Here is a 24,644-nt window from a genome sequence, read left to right as displayed (position 1 = left end):
CTCTCAAATAAAGCGTTTAAGCATAATCGGCCGGTCCGCCGCTGCAAATTTCCATGACAACTGACTGTCATGACAACTTCACAAATACAAGATCGCCAAAAACGCGTGTGTTGATTGGTTCGTTGGTGTTCGACTTCTTGAAGGCCACAAAATGGCTCTATTCTTGACTCCTTAGGCAAGTTATCGAGGCAAAATGATATTTTTTCTTCCTTATGCGGCGTATTTACGTCAAGATTTTATAAAATAAGAACTAAAAATTCTATTATTATCGAAAGGCACGGATGGCGGGCTAAATTTCTCGTTTTGATGATGGCAGTAAAATGGCGATCGAAGCTAAAATCGAGATGCTATTTGGTGGATGTCAAACTTAATTCCATGGAAAAGGTTGCGAGATTCCAGAAGAATTTTAAGACCTCTCTCGAATAACTAGGATGTCCACGACTTCCTCTAGCGGTGAAACGATTGAAATTACAGATGACAACTTTGTAAGTAAACTTTATACATGTAAGCTTAGGAACATGTTTATTAAATGCATAAATTGCTTAAATTGGAGAACATAGCCTTGATTTCTTCAAGGAAAAACGTAGAGTCAGTTGAGTTATTGCATTGACAACGACAATTTGTTGGGAAATCCCCTTGTACGTAATACCTTAACATAGAAGTGTATTTAAGACACGTTTTGAAATAGGTCTGATAGATAAAACACAGAGGAAGCGCCTGTCCTTGTTGATCAAGTTAAAATGCGATTAATATCGCCAAGTAGCAATATGCAGCAGTTACATTTCCTCAATGCTGTCTTGCAATGACGTGAAAGATTTTACTCATTTTAAAACTGTCTGACTTTGCTACCTGTTTGCTGCCGCAGTGGTTAATTAGTTTGCCGTCAGAGCAACAAACATGTAGGCATTAAGACGGAATCCGTCAGGACACTGAGTAATTTTAATTTTTAGTGGACAAAAATCTTGTACCAAAATATTTAAAAGCATATTGCATTCTTTCTTACATTTTTCAAGGGCTAAAGATGTAATGAACAGGGACCGCGCAGCAAGTTTTCGAGTGGGGGGGCTAAAGAAGAATGCGTGAAGGAAAAATTTTTGGGGGGGGGGCCGGGGGGGGCATGCTTGTGGATTTCTATTCAATTTCTCTAAAGTGACGGAGAATGCGAATAACGATAAAACTATTGATTTTTTTCCACATCTTCAGTGATGTTGCTATCGGGTCTGAAAATTCACCATCACTAAATTGAAATATCATAGATTGTTGTGTTATACTGCTGATATCAACCTTTAATTACTATAAATAAGCCAGAAATCCAACGATTTTGCTTAGCTGCCTTGAACTCAAGGCTGTATAATTACTGAGCAATTATTGCACGAGGCTGAGTATGATATGAAGAGTTATGCAGATCGAGGGGGTTATCCGCCAATGCCGAAGGCTTGAGCCCGGTGGATAACACCCTCCGAGATCTGTATATCTTCATATCATACGAAAGCCGAGTTCAATAATTGTTTAATTATTCCTTCAAAATATTTACACGGCAAAACAAAACGGTAACTGAAAATAATTTAGTGAATGATATTAAAGTTACTGTACATCATTTACTCGAAAAGTGCCAAAATTACACTTTCTGTTTGTGTTGCGGTCGGTAAATTCGTTTGCGATGTCAATGGTGGAAAGCCTGTCCGTTCTTTCTTTGTGTATGTTTAAAACTGTCAGGTTACTAAATCGTTCCTGGTTCATTCTTGAACGGAGCCATGTCAGGGGCACCCAACGACAATTTTCGGAAAATTATCTGTTCGGAAGACGATTTGAGATCGGATCATTTCCTGTAAAATTTCTTGCTTGCCTGCCTCTCCTAGGATTTTCGAACATCAAAAAAGTGGTACAATTGGCCATTTTTCACGGATTTTTACCCTAAAAAGGTCACCTAGAATTTTCGGAAGCCTTTTCTCTGGCTGAAATTTTCGAAAAGGTAAATTTTGATCCCTATAATTTTGATCACTATACTTTCAGCTAGGAAATCCGAACAGATGAAAAATTTTTAGGGGATAAAAATTAGCCTTTATCTACCGTTTAAATACTAAAGTACGTTCAACAATGCTATGTTTATGTGGTTTTGAAATATATTCTCGTTGGGTGCCCCTGCCATGTTTTTAGCCTCCGGGCAGTCGAAAAGGATCTTTCACCGGCTGCACTGGTTGCTGGATTTACGACAATCAGCTTACATGTTTACCTCTGCTAGGTTAGAAGCGAAAAAATATTTTACAATTGTAACGACTAATGCTTCATTCTGTCTATTTATCTGTGCTTTTGTCTTTGCCAGTAACTCTGGTCACTTTCGAATTAACGATTTTTTGCTATTTTTCACTCCGTTACTTTTGTTAAGTTATTTTTCGTTCAATTTATTTTTATTCTTGCAAAAAAGTGGGGGGGCTAAAGCCCCCCCAGCCCCTCCCTCTGCGCGGTCCCTGATGAATCATCTGTAGTAACACCAAAAAAAAAACCATTTTGCATTATTTGTGTGTTTATTCACTCTCGGGCTTTATATAGGTTGTCGATGAACGCACTCTGGTCTTCTTTACTGCACTCCCTGAATTTCGGGTCCCAGTTCTTTCTGTGTTTAATCTTTCACGGCAAGGGTTTCTAGCCATTGTCCAATCAGCAACTGTTATGTTCGCAGCCCGCTGTTATTTGCCTCAGAAATACTTTGCGGTTTGCCAGGCAATTCGCCAATGCACAGTGGAGGATCAGCCCTAGTCAGTGGCCATGTTGCCTGGAAACCCAAAATACACTATATATTTCTTGGTTCAGAGCCCCCCTCCTGCTGAATTTCCAGAACTGTTAACCCCCTCCTCTGGCGAGATTTTCCAGCATGCCGTCTGTGGCATGGGGGTGTGGATTTTTTCTGGAATAACCCATTATAGCTGCAAGTGGCTTAAGAAATCACATGAAGTCCTTACATGTACATAGCATAAACATTATTTTGCTTTAACATCACAATGATATGACCAATAGTAATCTTAGTCAGTGATGAAATAGGTACAGAAATGCCCCAGAAACCTTATTCATTGAACTTTTGGAAAAATGGAAAATGGGCTTAATTCCAAACTTAACCACAGCTAAAAAGTCTGAATCTTATTCGAGAGAGATTTGGTATGGGAGAGCAAGAGATTGGCTTTTTATTTGGGATACTCCCGGATAACTCGGGAGAGTCAAGGCATGATAATTATTAATGTGAAAAAGTAACAAAATTTAAAAACGTGATTTTAATTAACAGTTAAATGAAAACCAGCATAAACTCACTTGTGTGAACAAGATCAAATTAATTCCTGAATAAAGGAATTAAGAACTTTCTAACCAGTCAATTCCCCACCTGCTAATTTCATATATCTGCTAACTTGAAGTCGTATAAGTAACAGTTCCGCACTAATGCCTTTTAGTTGCATAAATGGGTGACAAAGTATCTAACAATATTGTTTTGTTTGTTATTTCTGTAACATATTTATTCTTACCATTGCAATTATGTTATGTATATCTAGAAATGAAACAAAACTCTATCTCCATGTATAGTGTGCTGTTGTGGGCATTACTTTTAATATTATTATTCTCTGTGTTCATTGAGATTTTAACATCATTAACCTGTGTATAATATTGGAATGTTCTCAGGAGAGTCTTAAGAGTGGTGTCACTTTGATTATTACTTTTTTGATTGGCATCTCCATCAGTGAAACTGTATTTTTACAGTGCATGCAAGCAACTACATCTGTCTACACCTGAGGGTCTTTATTCGCAAGCAATTTCCAAGTTTATACTAACATAAACTCATTGCTTTTCAGGAAACCTTTCTGTCAGATGATGAAGGATTTGTAGAGTTCTTTAATGCATTCTTAGCATTACCTGTACGTTTTTCCCACACTAACTTTGTATTATATTAACTTGTGTCTGAGTCATTCAAGTATCTTAAGTTTACCACCATTGTTACTCAGGTGCATGATTGTCCTTCTTAGGAGTCAATGAGGCATTTTTTCTTGGCTCCACAGATAGCCATGGTACATTCAAACATGACAAGGATTAATATTTTTATGGACTGAACCACATAATGTTGCTTCAACCTTGTTGTAACACTGCCTCTTCATTCTCAACAATTTTGCTAAATTAGACAGTTTGGGCATACCTGTACCTCTTTTTCTGAGATCTTTTTGTTAGCTGGGGTCAATTTGATAAAACCTTTTTAAAAGAGAAGTGCAATTAACAAGTTAAGTGTCACCTTTGTTTTAGAGTCTGGATACAGTAGCTGTACCAATAAATTTCACTTGTAAAAGTTATATTTAACTGAGCTCTGGTCTTTTGCTGTTTCTTCCATCAGTGGCTCATTCAGAAATTTGTAAATGAAAATAAAAACAGACTTATTGTACCCAAAACTGTTCAAAACAAAAAACAGGTGTAATCTGTTCATGTTGACCTTCAGCAGCATGATTGAAATAAAATTATTCTTCTATTGAGGCCTTAAACTGCTGGGTTTTTTTTTAAATAATTAAAATGAAATCCGAGCTTGTGCCGATCAACGGCATGATGATGATGATGACGATGCCATTGATTGGCAAAAGTTCTGATTTAATTTTTATTTCTTTTTTTAAAAACAGCAGTTTAATGCCTCATTAGAACATTTTTTTATAAAAAAAAATCATTAAGAAAATAATTAAGATTGGCTTTTTTCCCCATTCTCATTCCATCTCAGTTCCTCTTTCCTGTCCTGTTTTTTTCCATCACCGCTAGCTTTGTTACTTCAGATAATAATTATTATTTTTCTCTCATCCCTAGTATGTTCATCTAGCAAACAATTAACTGTAAATGTCTTTTCAGTGCTTTGCAGAACGGCTCTTCTATAACAGTGAGCTTGAAGTTTTTGAAGAATTCATTGAAAAATTAGCAGATGACGTGGGTAAAGGAGACGCCAAAAGCGCATCACAGCTGCGTCAGTTTACACACTTCAAGGGAACCATATACAATGTTGCTGACAATCAATCTCGTATTGGTTACTACGTAACTGTTCTTGATAAAGTTCATGGGCTGGAATTTGTTAAGAAACACAGACTACCCTTATTTATGAGAAGCGAGCTGTATGCTGAATTTAAACTTTCCAAACACTTATCCGCCGTCCAGGTTAGTAGATTAAATTGTAAAGTATCGTTTCAAATGAATAAGATAGCATTTGTAGATTAAAGTTTAAGATGTATTTAAATTGAGCAGGGCCGAGTTGTTCGAAGGCCGGTTAGCGCTTAACCCGGGTTTCTTTTTCTTGTGTTCAAAAGCATTTTCTGGGATAATTCTCTCTGTCATTTTTAGAGCTTCCAATCATCAACTTGTAGACAAAAAGAATTAAAACTGACATGTTTTTTAAGCTTTAAAATCTGGATTCAAACCTCGCACTAACTCTGGGTCATCTTAACCCAGCTTTGAACTACTCGGCCCTGTTCTTCCAGAGGTTATTGGTCAGCAAGAAACCTCAAATACTTATTAAATAAATATCAACATCACACAGAAAGTGTTGAGCGGGCATAAAAAAGACTTAATCCTCGTTAGCCTACGTGTAGCCGCATCCTTCCCACCTCCGAAACATAATTTTGAATTTGCCATTGATGTGTTGTAGGCATGTAGTTTACTAGTGAAGGCTGAAGTGGTTTGTCACAAATATAACGTGAAACAGCTTTACTACTCAAAACAGTAAAGCGCATGCTTTTTTTAGGTTATGTTGTTTGCTACGTTCTGATTTATAATCAACAAGTAAATTTCAATTTTCACATAACATTTCTAAAATTAAATGTGATTAAAATGTTCATTAAAAACTGGTTTTCCCCTTCCTTCCGGGTATTTTCCTCGAGGTCCCGATAACTGGAACTTTTTTCGATTTCCCTTGAAGGTTTGAGTTATCGGGAGTCGGCTGTATCTTTTTAAAACCGCTCTCCAGAGTGGAGATTTTTGAAAACGTCGTTTTTCCTGTATTCCTGTGGATGGAGAAAACGATAAATTCACGGTGTTGGATCCAGTCTATCCGGCGCACGAGATTAGTAAATGCGCATGCTCCCATAAACATGATCAAAGATGGTACCGCTTTCAGTAACTATTGCGTTTTCGAGTGGATGAACAAAAAAGAATTAAAAACCGGCAACTTGTGGACGCGCTTTTTTCATTTAAAAATGGAGAAAAAAATCTCCGCTTTCAAGCAAAAACGGATAGTTGTGGACCGGGCCTCGGAGTATGCTTGTTATCTCCCCCACCTCAAAATACAACATGACTCAAGAGTGAAGTATATAAGTATAAGACCACTCTTTCTGTCTTTTATTTAAGGAGTCTTTTTTCCGTGGTCTTTACTCCGAAAGCTCAGATGAAGACAGTGGTGTTGAGGAACTTACAGTTGTTCGTCCTTTGACTCGGAGGCGAAGCGTCGTCAGTTTTAATTTGAGTCCTTCATTAGGTGGAGATGAACAATCCTCTGAAGAGGAAAATGACAGGGACAGCGAAGAACACCTTTACTTACCAACTCACGTTCGAACTATTGAAGAAACGTTTGATGCTTGGCATGAATCATTTACACGTTCAGACAGCCGTATCAGTATGTTCAGTTCTGGTGCTGGCTCGCCATACCCAAGAACACCCCAAATCTTGGAAGAAGAAGAAGAAGAAGAAGAAGGGGAAGTCACCCCGAAATTTATGAACGAAGAGAACGCCCTGGAAACTCAGTCAAGCTACAGTATGTCAAGTGTTCAGGAAAGTGAAGTTTCGGTTGGGAACAATTTTAGACCCGTCTCACGGATGAGCTTTCTAAGTGATGATCTCGAGAGGACTTTAAATGCGAATGATATATCTAGGGAAAGCTCCGCGTCCGCCAGTGGTGTCTCATTAGCGATGGAAACGGCCAGTCAGAATAGCGTAGTCCAAGAAGAGTTAAATGTAGGGAATGAAAACGATGCGAAGTCCTTTGGGGCAGACGAAATGACGCGGAGTCTGTCTTCTGTGGTGAGTTTTATTACAGAGCATGGCCAAGTTTCAAGGAGTTCATCAACTTTGGAGAACGTGGATGGTGAAACAGTGTGGTACGAAGTGTCATCAAAAGACGGTGTAGAACGCAATGCTTCCAGTCCTCCAAATGAGAGAGACGTAGATGTTGTATTGAGCACCGAGGAACAAAATGCGAACGCGCCTGGTGCCGTGGCGGTAGGAGGTGAAAACATACGTATGTCAGAAAGTGTTGTGGTTGCCATAGGAAAAGATGATGTATCGACCGTAGAGTCTGAAAAGAATGCAAGTACGCTGAATATTGAAGTTGGTGAAGACAATTTTTCCCCTGTTGGTGATGACAAAGATGAAGTTACAACACAAACGTCCGATGGTGGAAAGATACCAAGTATAGTAGAGACTATGTGCAGTGATTACGAGGACGGAGAGCTTACTATCACTGGGACCTCTGTGGATTCAGTCAATGAAGAAAACAGCGAGTCGGTTAGAGAGGTAGCGAGTGAAGAATTGTCCCAAGCAAATGAAGACATGGAGGAGTCATCGGTGAGTGGTGTAGCTGAAGGAAAAGATAAAGATAAGGAGAAACAGGAAAATGAGGTGCTTGGTGATTTAAGCAAAGAGGATTGTCTTCATTGCCGGAGCATTTCTGAAGGTAAAGATGCAATTCTGATTGACGGTTTCCATGACAGTTTAAACGATGTTGATGATTCAGCGCCGTCCAAGCTGTTAGACCCAAGTTCTGAAACGTCAACGATGTTAGCTGATCATTGCACAGAGCAGAAGGACTCGGAAAATGAGAGTTTGGCTCACCAAGATATACCAACGGAATTGGATGGTATATCTGAACCCGGGGCGCAAGGAAGCAAGTCTCTAGTAGAAGAAAAAAGCGAAGAAAATGTAGCCAATAAACCTGACTCAACTAAGCCCCCGATTTCCTCCGAACATTGTGAATCACAGGAATCCCAGTCAGTTACTGAGCCACAGGACGCACCGGAAGACGAAAACGATTCTCAGGACGAATCTGAAAGTAAAAATGAAGGCAACGACGAGGATGATGAAGGAGGGTACACAACGGAAGCAAGCGCCACAACTCTGCAAGGAATCCGTGGCGTTTTGGGCCGTCGACGGCTAACACGCTGCAGCACAGCGGCCACGTCGATAGGGTTGGATATCGACGATGAATCCGCTTTCAGTGAAGACGGATTCGATGCTGAGGAAAAACCTTATGATTTAGCAACAAAGGATGGTTTGGAAGCTTTTAAACAGTTTCTTTTGGATACAAGCGGTGAAAAAATGTTGCAGTTCTGGTTAGAAGTTGAGTGTGGAAGACATTTGGACGATGATGGCCAAAAGAACAGGTGGGTGCAGTCGCGCCGCCTTCAAAAAACACTTTCAAAATTTCTACTTTATCAACCTTTAAAGCTGCAGTTAAACATTTAAAAAAAATCGCAAGAAATGTTTGAGCTAAAACCACGAGATGGTAGGCAAGATAGTTTTAAGCAAAACGCGAGTCTCGCGCACTTCTCAGTGTCACATAATATCCCTTATGTTTCTTTTATAGCCTACGTTTCGAGCGTTTCCAAACGAATTATTGGGCGAAAGTTGGAGCGAAAGCAAAATATTATTCTCTTTTTACCCTCGTCCCAACTTGCTCGACGAGCTTGCGTGGAAACGCTTGCTACGCAGTCTGTTTCTTTTATTTCGTAAAAACGAGTAGTTTTCGCGATTCGGTAGAAAATGACTTAAGTTCACGAAAATCTTACAGATGAGGACAATAAGGTTTTCAATGAATCGACACTAAGACCTTTATCTAGTATGTATTTAAAAACCATGTATTTTTCCACAATACTGGCATACTTTATTTGCAAATCCTTAAGTTATCATTACGGCAGTCATACTTCAACGCAAGTAACACTAATGTTACAATATGAAGTTGATAAAACAGTGGTTCTTGTCTTTATTTTTTAGGCTGGTGCAGAATATACGCGACAGGTATTGGAAAAGTGGAGGGATTTACGAGTTCGCTGCTGCAACTAAAACAAGATTAAAAATGTTAGACGCGTCACTGTTAACCTTCAACAGTTTGTTTGCTGTTCAGCCTGATGTTCTTGAGCCTTTGTTAAGTTATTGGTAAGTTTATTTTTATTTTGTTATTTTGTTATTTTTTGTTTATTTTATTCATTGGTGAAGTGCAGGAAATGGAGTGGTTGTGATTGTGTACTTCCTGAATTATTTCTTAATACAATTTACCTGCTTACAGGAGCATTCGATTTACTATGCACCAACAACGTCGTTCTGTTTCCCGCGACCTGGAATACACAAGACTTGCTAAAGAAAGACCCAAATCTTGCATGAAACGCGAAAGCGCCCTTTCAAACCTGCCTCAAGTTCCTGCTCATACTGGCCTAGCCCAGGTGCACTCGGACAAGCTAATTACCAGGCCCCAGAGCAGTACCGTCAAGAAAACTACTCAGCACCAGACTTCCAGGCCTCAATTGCGAGCCAAGTCCGCGCATCCTAGGCTTCTGCAAGCCAATAAATGCATCCATACCAACGCCAGTACAAAGCAGTTGCAGGTAAGTAGTAAAGGAGCTCTGTCATGATTGTCTCGTTCATTTTGTTGATAATGAGCTTACGCAACATGACGGAATAAAGAAGAGGACGGCAAAACGTTTGTGTGTGACAAATACGACAGGGCTTTTACTTGAGTGTTTTGTCATGATCTTCACTTTATATTACTGTGTTATGGTCTTTTACAAAACGATCTGTTTATTAAAGGAGCAGTGTCACCAAAAAGGATCACTAGACGTTTCTGGGAAACTGCCCACCTACCCCTCCTCTAGGCTAACATTAACAATTACTTCTCACTAAGGGCAAAATGTTGGCTTAGGGGAGGGGTAGATGAATAGTTTCCCCAGTAACGGATAATGATTCCAAAATTCTAACAATAAGAATTTGCCACCAAAATCGAGTGAACATAAAAAATAATCGCTCGAAACTTTAAAAGAAGGTATAATAACACAGCGAATACAAAAGTCGGCACGGATGGACAATTTTGGGGAAGATTGAAACTTGCATAATTTCGACTTTCTGGAACTTTTATTTTTAAAATTCTACATTTTTTGTCAAATTGAACAGCATGGCCTAATTCATTTCCAAATTCTTTTTTTATTGTTTAACTTTTTAAAAAAAATGTCTGTCTAACAGCGAACCCCATTTCTTTGATGAATCATTTTTCTATTATTTATTTATTTGTATATTTATTTGTATGTTTTTTTGTTTATTTATTTATTCGTTATTTATTAGTACATCCTTGAACCCTGGAAGACTGGTTATGGATTTGAGCAGCCTCCTGGTCCTACCTTCCCAGTCGAACCTGAGCCAGACTACCTACCCTCTGTCAGGCTATTTATCAATCCTATCCCCTCCCCTGATAGTAAGATTCAGCGAATGATGAGGTGAGTGAATGAACAGTAACGTTCCAAAGGAATGGAAAATAGAAAATTCGTGTGTGCGACTGAGAGAGCGCCTGATTGAGTAACACCTACAACAACCAATTTCGTGGGTATTTCCTTTGGAAAATTAGAGGGGTAGAACACCTCTCAGAGTTTCTAAATGGAAAGTCCTAGAGACTTGACCGCGGCAATCGAGAGAAATTTGCCAAAGCTAAGCGAAGTACTTTAAAAGCTAAGGTTGCTTCTTTTACTTTTAGAAGCTTACAATATTACCAATACGTTGTTAATTTACCATAGATGTTCTGCAAGTTTACGAAAAAAGGTCTTGGTGTTTGAAAATTAAAACAGGCACCATTTCCCGGCATAATTTTACTCGCGCGCGAAGCGTTTTCAGCGAAAAGAGGCTTGTTTATATTTTGAGAAAAATGACTTAATAGTTAAATTAAGTAACTATTTTAAACATCCTTGGCCATGTTTCCACTATGAATGAAATTCCAAGAAAACGCCTTATACATTTGACGGCGGTGGAATTACAGATGCGTTTGTGCAATATCGCCACTAGTTTCTCCATCCGCCCCCTGATCGATATCAGGATCCGGTTGCTGATCTGTTTTTCGTAGCCTAGTAATCTCCATGGCAGGAGTTATTGTATTCGTCATTTTAAGTGGGAGCAAATCCCAGCCATACTCAACTCCTTTTTGTTCGGCAATGATTTCCTCGAGTTCAATACAGCCTGTGAAGTTGATGAAAATTTAAGTACGAGGTGTTGCACAGTTATCGTCCCCTGTTTTTTGTTTTCTTTTAGAACGCTTCATCGCACAACTTTGCTGCCACCAAGTTCCGCTTCAGCTGTCGTTCAGAAAGAGACTGGGTACAAACCTGACGTCTCGTTGGATTCTCTAATCCAGGGTCTGATCTACGAGAGACAGACCGGAAACTACTTTCAAATGTATTTACAATCGACAGGAAATAAGGTATTATTATGCTGGTGCTAAAAGTTGACTTACTTTGGGATTGGAATCTTAGGTCTAGGCCAAACGTCGAACTTTGCATGAGACGAACCAAACTGCAATTTGGGTCGACCTAAATTAAGTTAAGATCGTCTGCTGGGTCAGACGTCGAACTTAGGACGCGTCGAACCAATCAATTGAATCAGATCAGTAATATTTTTTCTCACGAAAAAGGCTAAATATACATCATCGTACAATTTTTAAATTTAGTGGTTTAGTTTGTGGCATGTGAAGATCGACGTTTGTCCCGTGGACGAGCCTCAGACGTTCAGGCGGATAAAAGATCCAAACACATTCAGGCGAATTTAACTGAGCCAGACGTCGAACTGCTCATGAACCTAACTCACTTAATTTGGTTCGTCTCATAAAAAGTTAGACGTTTGGCCTGGGCCTTAGGGCGCTTTTTAAAAGTCAGAACTGGCCGGTCAGACCGGTCATTTTCAAAATGAAACATTAGCCTTTTCTCAAAAATTTTACTAAAACCCATCACTGCCCTGCACACCATTTCAGAATAGACTGATCTGGCGGAACAGTCCTGATTAATAGTGAAAATCTCCTCACGACTGGACTGGTCTCGCCAGCAAGTTCTGACAACTGGAAAGCACCCTTAGTAAGACTCCAAATGCCTGTGAACCACCGTCTCTCCAGTCAATCTGTTTTTGTTTTTTCTTTACTTTAATCTTGTAAAAATTCGTGGAAAGGTTTTACGATTTGTACATTAGCTTACATTGATATTGTTTATTTGTTGTTTAACAGACTTTGAGAAACTGCCTTGCATTCTGGAAATCACTTCAAGAGTACAATGCATATTTTTTTGCTGATGCGCTAAATCCTTCTCTGCTTTCAAGAAAAGCAAGGGTATGTTCACCTTCGTTTTCTGGGCCTAGTTACACAAAACTGTTTTCCTTTGACAGTATACGCAACTAATTGGCGACGCTTTTCAAATAGAACCTATTCAAAAACATGCTTTGGTCTCCCCGGGTAGATTATACAACGTCTCTTTTTTATAGTCCGTCATTCGAATTTATGGGAGAAGAAAATGGTCACACGCGCAACTGGAGGCGGACGCTGTCGCTTGTCGCGTGTCACAATCTCACCGCTTTTGTCTCGCACGTTATGCGTGGCCAAAAAATGGAAAAGGTCGACAATACCTCAGCATTCATCATAGCGTCGACCTGGCAGATTACCAGACTAGATCCCTAAATTACGGTTTTTGTTTGTATGTTACAGACTATGTATGCTAATTTCGTGGTGTCGGGCAGTGCGCAAGATGTTCACGTATGTCGTGACATTCAGACGCAGGTGCTTAAAGAGCTAGAGCCGCCGTTTGAGGAACTCTTTGATGCAGTGGAGGAGCACGTACTTCAGTCTTTGTTGGAACCATGGAATATGCTCATTGCACAGGAGAAAAATCAATACAAAGATGAGGTGAGAATAACTGAGTTTACTACTATGCGCAAAAAGCCCAAACATCTGCATTTTGGCGAGCAACTGTGTTTGTAAACACGGTAAAAAAGTAATACATTCTGAAAAATTTCCACTTTTTATGCCAAAAAGAATCGACTGGTAAAACTCTTCATGATTGCTTCCTTTTAAGCCGGCTTGTGTATGGAAAGTACCCCCTCCCCACCCGTGAATGACGTGGATGACAAACACTAAACTAAATTAAATCTTGGCTAAATTACTCTGATATATTCTCTTTAAGAGTTATTGTTCTGGTCCCAGTTGCTCCAATATTGGTTAGCGCGATCCACCGGCGGGTTAATCACTATCCAGAGGAGTGAGATTTTTTCAGGAGCCTGTTCCAGGCTCCGAGATCGTCGGGTCCACGAAATTGAGAAAGCGCGAACACGAAAATAGAACGGTTCCTTTTACCCGCCGCCACCTCCTTTTCCCAGATCATGCGCTCATATATTTTGGCATGCCTTTCACTTACGCGTTTTCCCTACTATCTGAGAGCCTGGAACAGGCTATTTATTCAGTGGAAAGCGTTATTCACATTTTGAATAACTGGTCCGGTGAAGCTCTGTAATCGCGTGGATTTCTTAAGTAAGTCAGCTTCGCGTTATCTTTCCCCCGCGAGTAGTTTGAGTGGGAATATAGCACAATTCAGGGGTGAGTCAAGTCCGGGTGAGTGGTTTACCAGGGTACCCCTCAGCTTGTGAGTCCTTTGAATCTTAACAGTCTTCTGAGTTAACTGTTTTATCACCTCAGGTTCGTACAGAACAAAGACTGAGGCATATAGAAATCCAAGTGACCGCACGACGAAGGCAAAGCATCGTCCATACTAATGGAGGGGTAAGAAATTAATTTTTGTGATCAGAATCAATTTTCCCATTTTGATACTTGGTTATGGTCTTGAGAATGAAGAAACTAATCATCCTTGGTTAGGGTACCTCGCTAAAGAAAATGGTTTTCAAACATGCGACGTGCGATGGAGGTATTTGTATTGTAAGAAACACACAAATGGCACTTCAAAAAGCACTAGGCATAGACAACGACGACGTGACAAAGCAATTGGTATTATGAGCAAACAAGGGCTCTGCATTTGCATCACGTACGCTTTTTATTACATTTCTTTGGCTAAGACGAGGAACTTCCTAATGCGATTTTTTATGGAGGACGTGAGCACACAACGATGAATTCTCCTTTCTCCTTTTGAACCTGGATAAATTCCTTTTAACTCTTAAAAGAATTCAACTACAGGAAAAATCTCCAGCATTTGACCAATCGAGTGGGTCTACAATAACACATACGCAGTTCTTTTTATGCTACATTTTTTACTGCTAAGGTAAGTGTCCCCTCTTATGCTAGATATTTGACTGACTAGTTAGTATAGGTAATAGCATGGTTTGTAGTCATATTTGGCATAAATACCATGAGTGATATTTCAAAATTGTTAGACGTAATTTCACGAGCCGTTAGGCGAGTGAAATTTGAGACAATTTTGAAATATTACGAGTGGTATTTATGGCAAATATCACGTACAAATCATGCTATTATTTGTTTATACTACTACCTGCAAAAGGTTTCAAATTTTCACATGTAGGTATTTCAAATTAAGCTGGAATACCACTGCTCTAAGCCAATCAAATTGCAGAAATTTCTCATGTAGTAGTATAAATTAAGTTTACTCACTCATTCATTCATTCATTCAGTAAAGTTGAAAGAACGGAAATATAGGTCTTTTTTAGCGACGTGACAGTTTCAGTACACCAGCTATACCAATCAGTCTTTAAAGAAGATTATTTAATTTTTGTTGGTTTGTGACTGTCTTTTAAACTTTCTGCTAGGAACTGTTAGTAGCCTTTTTAGTTAATCAAGTAGTGTACCCTCAAGCAGACGCATTGTTTTCTCTCTTTCAGCTGGGTAATGCTGAAGAAGACCACGAAAAGGAGCGGATATCAGTGGAGGAAGCCAACAGACCACTTCCGGTACCGAAAGACGGCGTCACATTTGAATCACTTATAAGGAACAGGGAAGAAGTTGAACATTTTAAAGAGTTCCTAAACAAAAAGCATGCCAGAGGTAACAGTTGTCTTAATTGTTTTCTGTTCTTTGTTTCTTTTCCTACGTAAGGTGCATTTACACTTTCGTAAATAAACCACGACGAAGTTTTCTTCTCGGTCTAAAATTGGATTCGCTCCTGCAAAAGTACGTTTGTGAATATTAGTATTCTCTATCTCAAAAGCCATACACACTAGACCCCTAACGGCACTTGAGTTCAAGTGTACTTGAAAAGCACTTGAAGTGCACTTAGGTTTTTGGTAAGAGATGAAGTATTCGAAGTACGGGAAACTTCTTTGCTCATCATAAAGCCCTGCTCGACAGTCTTTTGTGTTCGTTGCTTCAAGGGTTTAAAATCGTATTTCAGATTTTGTAGGCTGTTTTCTTGAGGTAAGAAATCTAACGCTTTTATTAAAAACCGCTTTTTATACTTGTTGTAAATTTCACTCCAGATTCTTGCTCTCTTTTTAGCCGATGAGCGCTTTTATTGTTCTTTCTTTGGTCCCTACACTTGCAAGAGCTCTTCTGTTTCTTCCCTGGTCCAGTCTGCACTTTTTTGGTTGTTTGAACTTCTTTGAGTAGTTGTAGTGTCGTTCTGTGTCTTGTTCGAGTCCAGAGGTGGACTCATGTTGTAAATTATGACTGCTTAGCACAGCAGATGGACACGGAAAACTGGCTTGAACGGGTTGAAATTAAGAATAAACTGCATCCACCGATTCGCAAAACGCGGAAGCCGCTCTTCGTGGAACACATGTCATTTCGTTTCCATGGCCAAGTCTTCAATTTACGTTGTATCTATCAATTAAAAAAGGAAATCGTGAAATGTCCGAACCAGTTCGTGAATCAAAACTAAGAAAAACCTGCTTATATTTCGAGAAGATCAGTATCTCCATTGCTTGCGAGAAGGAAAACTGCGGCTGCACGTGCAGTGTTTTAAACATATAGAGGTTTTTTTTATTTCCGTGGCCGTACTATGTGGTCAGATGTGTTTCGTATGGGCAATGTGGGCTTGCCAGGAACGTATCATGTTAGAGCGGTAAAATCTTGTAATTCGTATAACTTGACGGTAAGTTGAATTCTCAGTTCGATTCTGTCCTTCCAGTCCAATTTCTGATATTCATTTCCCTTACATGCTTGCAGGCCTCAAAGATCTTATGGCGTGGACAGACATGGAAACATTTCGCCGCGTTCCTCGCTTTATGGAAGAAAAACGTGACAAGAAAGCTAGGGAAATCCGAGAAAATTGGCTCGGCAAAAAGTACTTTTTTGGTCCCGACAGCCCGGCGACTAGAGAAGGACGAAACTTGGTAAGTAATCGGTCACGCGGAGTGAGAAAATAAAACGAATAACTCAAGAATAAAAAAATAGATTTTCTTCCAGCCCAAGCTTTTTAGGTTGAGCCCTTTTCCCCTCTGTTCCGTAGATTATGGACCTTAATGGCGGCCGACCGATTAAAGAGCGACCCGCGTCACCTGTTATCCTCGAAAGCCAGAAGTTTGTACGCGCACGCATCGAGCGGCGTTGGTTAATGCTGTTCAAACAGACCGTAGAATTCCTCGAGAGACAGAAACCCAAAGTTGCCACGGTTCCAGAAATGGTGGAGGATATAATGCTCAAGAGAAGACTTCAGCGGAGCGAGGCTGCTTGGAAGGTAAATATAACTTTTTTTGCGAACGTAGGCGCTTTTTTTTGTCATTTGGAACGCTGAGGAAAACTATGTAGAGTTTGTGAAGATTGTAATCAATAGGGTGGGTCAGACAATTTCTTCAACATGGCCAATTTCCAGCTACACATGGTACCATTAGCCAATCAGAGCATTTGTTTTATATTTGGCTGTTGCGTAATTTTTTATAACGCTTAGTTTTTCATTTTTATTTTTGTCTGACGTAGATTCTTAATAGCAGATGGGTCTCATCGTCACGTGACGTGGTGGCATTACGTCAGACCCTTTTAAATCCCAGCAGCTGTAGCGAGTTTAGTGCGTTTGTCGCAGTTAAAGGAGACACACTGGAAAGTAATGTTCAGTTCTGGCTTGAAGTGCAGAAATTCAAGGTAAGATATATGCACGTGTTTTGTATAATTAACTGAACTTTCAATTCAGGTCGCGTGACATGTGACGAAACGTTCCACCGTTTCTTAGTGTCTTAAGGGAGTTAAAGCAGAGACGTTTTTGAGTGACGCACGTAACCCGGAAGTGAGCCTTTTTCTCTTTTAATATGCCTTGACGCTACCCAATTTTTATGGCTAAGTGTTTTTACGCTTATAGAGACGATTTGACCAAACATTTATTCAAAATCACGGCTCAAGAGTGCAAAAAATGTACTTCCGGTTGACCTGCGTCGCTCAAAAACGTCGCTGCTTAAACTCCCTTTTATCAAGCTAGTAGATTGAATATTCAGTTTCTTTTTGACAGCTTATTTCGAGGTTCGTTAGTGACAACACGAGTGGAAATGTCACGAGTTGTATCGTATGACTTCCAGCTCAGTTAGTACAGCTCTTTAACAGTTTAAAAAAATAGAAGCCAAGATGCGAAATTACTTATTTTATGCGATATTTTTAATCTCTAAGATTAGCTTTGACTTGTTCCAACATTCCATTTGTACACTTAGCTTGTAACCTATATAAAGTGCTTCTTATTTTGTCTCATGAAAGGTTTGTGTTTCACTTGCGTCTCATTTAGTGTACACACATAAGCATTTAAGTTTCGTCCTTTCCAGCTGTGAAACTCGTCAACTACAATCTAATACTCTCGTATGTTCTAACTGTTCTCCTGCCCTTGGTGGGCTGTTCGTGTTAGCTTGTGTTACAAGGCTATGTTGTTGTTTATTTGTTCTGACTGTGGTATATGAACATTACAGGATTTGTGCCACGCACATGCCCTGCCAGCTCTGATCCAACGTAAAGTACAGACCATTATAGATTGTTTCCTGAACTCGGCGATTGCACCTGAGTTACAGATCGATATACCTATTGAGATGGCCGATAAGCTTATGGAAAGGCTGTCCGGGAGGAATCCTTCTCTGCATCCTTATGTCTTCAGAGAAGCACAGGTAAGGAGTCGGCATTAGGGACCTTGAGATCCGATGACGGCGACGGCAACGAGAACGTCAAAAAAGCAATAGGTTTAATAACCAAAACAATTTTGCACGTGCATCACGCTTTTTCGACATTTCTTTGCCGACGCTGCACGACTACGACGTGCTGTAATGCCTAATTTCACGTTTTACAGAGGAAGTACACAAGCAACGACGAAATTTCTTCTCTCTTTCTGAACTTGGATATGGTTCTTAGGAATTCAACTTTAGGAGGGTTCACCTTCATTTGACAAAGTTAGTGACTTGGAGTAATCGCGATGAAGATTGAAAGAAAGCGAATTCACCTTTTTCAGCGACCTTTTCGCTGCCATCGCCGTCCTCGGATCTTAAGGTCCCTATTAAAAACAAGAGGACGGTAAAGATTTCTTTTAAGCAATGCAGACAAGCAATTCAATGAAAAAACTTGGATGGAAACAGTGACACCCCGAGGTGCTTGTAACCAGTGCCAAGAGAACAGGGAACGGCTGCTAATGGCGGGAAAACTTGTAATCTGCACCAAAGGCGTGAAAACATGTCACGGGTTCCAAGCGCGGGAAAAAAAAAAAGTTGTCAAGAACCGAGAACGTTGGTCCAGTCGTTGGTGGTGTTAGTTCACTTGCAATGTGTATGCATGTTCTACCTGGTTTTTAAGGAAGCTCATTGAATTTTTCGAATTCACTCATTTTTGCCTTGTTCAAATGAAAATGTGTGCGCATATGGTTTGACATCTGCTAATATCGTTCACACAGGTCTCAAATTTTCCCACAGAAAGGAAACTTTAGAAATACAGACTTCTTCGCGATCGCACAAATGTATTGTTCTTTTCGTTTTTCAGATGACAGTATTTCGAGTTTTGTTTAACCACTGGAAGGAGTTTGTGACCCAGCGGAGCAAAATCCCCGAAGGCGTACATCCTCGAGAACATTTCAAAGAGCTGCTGAGCAGGCACAGAGCAGATACAAAGTCCAAGAAAGAGGCCAGTGAACGAAGGAGGCTGGCGCGTCTCAGTGCAGAGAGAAAAAAGAAAGAGAAGGAAGAAAGAGAAAAGAAACGAATTGAAGATCTTGCCAGGTGGGCAAATAGGTCATGATAAGGTTGTGAGTAAGACTGGGTCGGGGTTGTGCGGAAGTGCATCATGGGACTGTTTTGGAGACGCTATTGCTTTTTTTATCGGGTACTAGGGGTTTGCGCAGGATTCTGGGTCAAAATCCATTTTTTAAAATTCCCACCGCCCAATTCGACAGGATACCAATTCAATCTCACGCGTATCTCAAGCGGCCAATACATCAGTTCTTTCAGCACTGCATCAAAACAACAAAAGAGATGAATAAACAAGGATGGCAAGTTCAAGGTCCTTGATATAATAGAGGCATAGTGGCAGACACATTCACTGCCGCTTCGCTCGTCGTTATGTTATAACAAGCTAAAAGACCCTAATAAAACCAGGGCTCCAAAAAGGTCCCTTGCGGTAGTCCGGGACAATTACCGCTGGATCAATATACGTTTCTGGAAAACTGCCCACCTACCCCTCCCCTAAGCCAACATTAGCACTTACCTCTCACTTAGAGCAAACGTACGTAGCTTTTGAAGCTTACTCAGTGCCCAATGGAAAAGAGAGTCCTGGCAAGCCATCCTCTAATAATATGATTTACTAAGTCGAGCAAGAAATGGCTCGGACAGGATAGACAATTTATTTTTATTTTGTTCAAAGCATCATATTTATTTGTTCCAAAACTTTTAATTAATATTTTAGGAAGTACGTTTTTCTAAATTTTATACTATTAGTCATTTTGTAGAATTACTAATAGTATAAAATTTAGAAAAACATGCTATAAGTAGTTAAGTTGGTAGTATTTTAAATAATGTCCCCTATTAGCAGGTTTTAAACAGGTCAGCTAGAAGATTTCTTGACAATTAAATAAGTTCATCTTTATCATCATCATTTATAGTTTGTTCAGTATGGAAACCGCTTCCATTTTCTACTCCGAAGAGGATGACCTACGATCATGGTTTTACTCTAAGCATTTGGTTGAACAAGAACGCCAAGAACACATTAAGAGACTCAGAGAGCAAGGAATTATCATCCCGGAAGAAGAACTTGTAGAGGAGAAAGGTGAGCCTACCATGTTGTGGCTTTGTGTTAAAAAACTTAATATTAGTTAATCTCAGTCACTGTTTTTTAGCCTGCGAGCATGCGCAATCTCTCCAATTGTGGCGAACGCACGAGCGAGCGGCGTCTCCTTTCTCGTGACGACTATCCTCCCAAATACGGAGAGCTTGCTCGCATGCTAACTGCTTTTAAGCAGTGACGCAGTAATTGGGGATATAGAAAAGAGGCAAAACCAAAAAGGAAAAAAAGGCAAAGGCGCACACATGACAGAAGAACAGAGCTGGTACAGGATAAGCTATAGTATGCCAGTTGTTGAATTAAAATGAGAAATAATTCCATCTCGTGTTTCAAGAAAGTGACATCTTTTCTTTTGGTCTCTTCGGTAGAAGAAACAAAGAGCAGGAGATCACGTGTGTCTATGGCGAAATCCTCCATACTTGGCAAGAAAGGTATGAAATTGTCCTTTTTAAAACGTATTACGTACAGGCAAGAAAACGATTTAGGAGATTCGATAACTTATCCGTCAAACATCGGGCGTACAACCCTCATTGACTCATAGTTGACTTCCTCTACTTTCTTATTTATTTCAGTTCATGAGGCTCTAAGTGACAAGAAAAGTAGTGAAGGTACGACTGTTAGAGGCCTGTAAATACAATCGCCTCCCGATAACTCGAACAAACTTCAAACTTCAACTTTATTCATTCACTTTCAATTTACAATTACACGATAGCTTCCACCCGCGTATAGGAGAGCCTAATCGAGGCGGGGGAAGAGACACACAAATTTAAAGAAAGAAAAGAAAAAAAGAACTACTTTACAAACAGTACCAGCTGTCGCAAAATAAAAACTGTAGTATGTATTAAGCTAATTTAATTGCATTATGATTTACACAGAGAATATAAATTTAGTTGTGTTCCTGAGCTAGTTACATTTAAGTTGATGCATGATTTCAGTGATTTCAAGATAGTCATCAGATTTAGATAAAATTTCAAAGAGCTTATTCCTTATCTTATTCCGAAAGGTAGATTTTAATAAGTTCCTCATATCTGAGAGTCAAGAATTCCAAATTTTTGGTCCAACTCTTAGAAAAGAACTACGCATTTTTTCAAGCCTTGAGTGTTCGGTATAGAAATCATCATTGAGAGAAGATCGGGTAGGTTATGAGTGCACCTCAGAAATCCTAGTAAAGGCTCTCTTGATATTTTCAGGTGCAGAATTGTTAGCAACTTCCCACATGATACTACAAAGACAATCAAAGTAAATAAAGGATAGGGGAAAGACTTTTGATTTTAAGAAAAATGGTACAGCATGTTGCTTATAACCCGTAAAGTAAATCAGGCGTGGGGCTCGTTTTTGAATTAAGAGTATCTTATTTAAATAAGTTTTAGGTGCAGAGCCTCAAGCACAGATGCCATAATAAAGATAGGGGTTGATAAGGGCTTGATAGATATTTAAGAGGGGACGTAATGGAATACTATGTCTAAGCTTTGCTATAGAATTCCCACGGTTCTACTTATCTTTAAACAGATTAGATTAATATGGTTTTTCCAGGAAAATTCATAATCAATCAGAACACCAAGGTATTTGACAAAATCTTTCTTTTCTAAGGTACTCAATGCATTTATAGCTGGATCATAAGCTTTGATGGAGGGGTTATATGTTAAACATTTCTGCCGAGGACGGAAAAGCACGTAATTAGATTTTTTGAAATTATATTATATTGAAATAATCTGAAGGGAAGCAAAAATTACCGTACTTTCAGTTAGCGGGAGATTCGAGTTATCGAGGGTTCGAGTTATCGGGAGTCAACTAAATGTTTTACTTTTAAAAGGATATGTCTCTGACCAGTTCACCAGTACATTAAGAAACCCGCTGCACAGCTCACGTTTCGTTCTGCAACTCACATTTTTAACTTGCAAGGGTGTCGCGTTCTTTAGCGCTCTTAGGGTGTCGCGTTCTTTAGCACTCTTCCTAGTGATTCTCTAAATTTTTATGTTCAAACTAGTGTCTTAACGTCACTTCCCACGTCTTGTATTTTCTTAGGTTCTTCAAGGAGACTCCAAGCAAAGCTTCTAAAACCCAACGCTAATGGTCAGCTGTTTACCTCGTTGGGCAGGCGCAGTTCTGTAGTTTCTACCTCTGTGTCGGTCACTCGGCGGAACTCAGGAGTGTCATTGGCGCTTTCTCGCAAAGATGAAAAAGTTAGCACGGTTACCTCTGTGAAAGAAGAAAAGATTACCGAGAAATGTGATGATAAGGATCTTTCCCCTAAAGACTCAAAAGACGTGAAGCAAGCGGAAAGAAAAAGCCCGGAGATTCAAGTTATTCCGCTACTGTCACCTGAAACTACACAACAAACCTCTCAAGAACGCAAGCTATTACCCCAGCGCTCACGGAGCTCTAAGCGACTGTTATCAAGCAAGCAGCCACCCAAGTCTGCAGGGACGAAACCAGTTCCACTGGATGCTATTTCTTGCATTAGTGACTATAGCATTTTAAGTAACATTGAGTTTGCACCACGGCCAAGGACCACGGCAGGGAAAAATGGCCACAAGGAAGCCGGAACCTCTCTACTGACGTCAAAATCTCTTAAAGACTTCACAAATTCCCCAGAAGGTAAAACTACAGGTTTTCTTTATTTTATCCACTGATTTTACGATATTAAATCAAAACAGGCTTATTTAAGGGGTAAATTAATCCACTGCTGTGGTTGACATTGACCGCGGCCGAGTGATTGACAATAGCGCATTTCCGAGTTCCCCCGGGCCTCTGTATCAGAACGAGGTTAAGTGCTCAGCTTTTGATATAGAAATGATTTTTCATTCTCATGCAAATAAAACTCATTTTCACAAGAAAGGTTGTGCACTTGGCCTCATTTTGAAAGTGAAGGTTTTTAGAACTCGGAAGTGGCCTATTAAAGGAGAATCGTAGCTTCCTTGACAACTGTAAGAACTAAACGATAATCGCACAGTTATTGTTAAAATCGCTATTCTCCTTTCTATCAGAAAGCCATTAAGAGTTGTTCTCATATAATCAGTTTCTCATAAGTTATAATGTATTTTTTTTTGTTTGCTTGTACCGAGGCCTTATTTTGATGGCGTGTATAAACATACTGCACCTAGTTATAAAGTAAAGTTGATTTCTTTTTTAACATTTCCAGGTGCTCAACTTTCAATGCCATTGCCGCTGGTCAGAATCACTTCAGCATCACACCTTGAGAAATCCGATACCGACGGCTCAATTGGTGACCCGTCACCTTTGTACTACAAACCACGACCGCTGACTCAGAGCCTCAGAAAAACACCCATCAGACTGGGCTCGAGAAAAGGCCTGCGATTCGCCAAAGAAGATATGCAGATTATACCAGATGTCGAGGTCAACTAAAGGAACCACGTGACTTAAGTGAGGTCATGTGTCTTTGGACAATGTGGCAGCGGTTTTCCTCTATTTTGATGATCTTTTTTCTCTTGGGCGAATAGTTCATCGTTCTTTCAATGTTAAGAAACTTATTCGTGCTAATTATAAATAAATTATCGCCGGCCATCCTTCCTCAAAGCAACTTCGAGAATTAAAATTAAATAAGCTCAAGGGATTGTGTGTGCTGGTTAAACCAGAACAAACAACTAACTCAGCTTTGTTCATTACCCCTGAGTTTAAGCGAAGAAATATGCCGAGAGAATAATTAAAATGAAGTTATATTAGAGAAAAAATAGTTTTTCTTTTATGTAAGGAATTTTATTTATTTGAGACGTTTTGTTTAAGACAACAAAGTTATTTATTGCCCAAATAGGGCAAATTATTTTATTTTATTTTATTTATTTATTTTTTCATAGCAATAATCCACAATCGTTTAGATTGGAGATTTGACTTAAGCAGAAATTAGAGATGTACAGCTGATCTTGACTGTTTTTGTATGTAAATAACGATTTAGATTCCTTAATAAACGAGGAATTCAAATCAAAATGGCCATTTTCTCTTCTATTCTTTTCCTACATTTGTAAGAAGGGACGCCCCAAAACGATAACAAGTCCCGTGTTTGTATGTGGCACCTATTTGCGCTTTCCTAAAAATATAAGTCCTTTGCAGCTAGCCATTTACTTGGTACAAAACCGCCACGCTGGAGAGCACTGGGACAAGACAAATAAACGGCATACCTAATTTTAAACGGTGATTTCCTTTGTTTGTCTTGTCCCAGTGCGACTTTTGCTCCCCAGGATAGCGGTTTCGTACCACGGGATTGGCAAGCTGTAAAGGGCCTATGGATCCCAGCTTTCTTTGAATACCATTGTTAAGACGGAATTCTCCAGGAAACTGAGTAATTTTATTTCTCAGTGGAGAAAAACTTTGCACCAGAATAATTTAAAGAATACTGCATTCTTTTTTAGTTTTCAAGGCCTAAAGATGTAATTAGTCTTCTGTAATAACACCAAAGAAAATTTCGCATGGGAGTCCGAGAAATGAATGTCAAATT

General features: G+C 39.6%; 1 protein-coding gene across 1 annotated transcript; it reads left to right on the top strand.

The window, feature by feature from the left end:
- The first annotated feature begins 74 nt into the window (after positions 1–74).
- Positions 75–24,136, top strand: LOC140951437 (uncharacterized). The gene is made up of 22 exons (XM_073400689.1): positions 75–485; positions 3,837–3,899; positions 4,864–5,163; positions 6,349–8,375; positions 8,986–9,147; positions 9,278–9,593; positions 10,324–10,475; positions 11,278–11,446; positions 12,239–12,340; positions 12,713–12,910; positions 13,697–13,780; positions 14,848–15,010; positions 16,130–16,296; positions 16,413–16,640; positions 16,880–17,041; positions 17,848–18,039; positions 18,899–19,134; positions 20,013–20,176; positions 20,560–20,622; positions 20,764–20,799; positions 22,217–22,789; positions 23,334–24,136. Exons 1-22 carry the CDS (start codon positions 432–434, stop codon positions 23,555–23,557), a joined length of 5,835 nt encoding a protein of 1,944 aa, XP_073256790.1. The 5' UTR covers positions 75–431; the 3' UTR covers positions 23,558–24,136.
- Positions 24,137–24,644: the final 508 nt, after the last annotated feature.

Source organism: Porites lutea, chromosome 11 (assembly GCF_958299795.1).
Source record: "Porites lutea chromosome 11, jaPorLute2.1, whole genome shotgun sequence".
NCBI lineage: Eukaryota > Metazoa > Cnidaria > Anthozoa > Scleractinia > Poritidae > Porites > Porites lutea.
This window is presented reverse-complemented; position numbering and strand designations above follow the sequence as displayed.